The sequence below is a fragment of the Haliaeetus leucocephalus genome, unplaced genomic scaffold, assembly GCF_000737465.1.
Source record: "Haliaeetus leucocephalus isolate CR32 unplaced genomic scaffold, Haliaeetus_leucocephalus-4.0 Scaffold439, whole genome shotgun sequence".
NCBI classification, from domain to species: Eukaryota; Metazoa; Chordata; class Aves; order Accipitriformes; family Accipitridae; genus Haliaeetus; species Haliaeetus leucocephalus.
The window spans coordinates 6,893,306-6,894,049 of record NW_010972875.1 but is presented as its reverse complement, the minus strand read 5'-3'; the positions used below and the strand labels follow the sequence as shown (position 1 = coordinate 6,894,049).

Here is a 744-nt window from a genome sequence, read left to right as displayed (position 1 = left end):
CCCCGGTACGCCCGCCGCCTCTCTCCCCGCCGGTTCCGCACCCGCCGGCCTGACGCCCCTCCCCGTCATCGGGAGCCCCGGCGGCGCGTTCGGCCGACCCTCCTCGGTGAGGGGCAGGAGAAGCCGCCCCCACCCGGGCGGCAGCGCCCGCCGGCGGAAAGACCAGGCCGGTGCCGCCGGTGGGTGGGTGGGTGGGCGGGCGAGCGGGAGCGCCCGGCCCGGCCCCGCCGCTACTCACTGACAGCGGCGGCATCCGAGTGCATTTTCGTGCAGCGCACACACCGCCCTGCCCGGCCCGGCTCCCTCTGCCCCTCTCCCAATCACAGAGCCCAAGCACGGACGCCTCCCGCCCCGCCCACCGGCGGCACCCATTGGCTCGGGCTGCCCCGAGAGACCGCACGTCCTGCTCTCCTACTGCGCGAGGCTCCTGCCATTCTCCCTCCGCCTGCCCCGCACCGCCTTCCCCGCCCGCTCCCTACCTCCTATTGGGCTCAAGGCTGAGCCGACACCGCCCCCCTTCATTCTGACTGGGCTTTGCCGGTGCCAGTTTTTCCTGGCCTTAAAAGCGCGTGCAAAGAACAGCACTTTGTGTCACCCGTGGCTCTGATTGGCTACGGAGGCCACGGGCCGCGCCCACGCCCCGATACGATTGGGTGAGGGGGGCCGGGGGCGGGGCCGCCAGCGCTGACCCGCCCCTCAGAGGGCCGCCGGGGGCTGCCCCGGGCAGGTCCCTCGGCGGCGGCC

At 74.3% G+C, this 744-nt stretch overlaps 1 protein-coding gene across 4 annotated transcripts in view; it reads right to left on the bottom strand.

The window, feature by feature from the left end:
- Positions 1-545, bottom strand: part of DCUN1D4 (DCN1, defective in cullin neddylation 1, domain containing 4) — a 39,057-nt gene extending 38,512 nt beyond the window's left edge. For 3 of the 4 annotated variants that reach the window (XM_010574505.1, XM_010574506.1, XM_010574508.1), the window contains exon 1: positions 239-307. In XM_010574505.1, coding sequence (XP_010572807.1) covers positions 239-263 — 25 coding nt within the window. In that variant the 5' untranslated portion in view covers positions 264-307. Of the gene's footprint in view, positions 1-238; positions 308-479 lie in introns of those variants that run through there. The other variant, XM_010574507.1, reaches the window with a different exon arrangement.
- Positions 546-744: the final 199 nt, after the last annotated feature.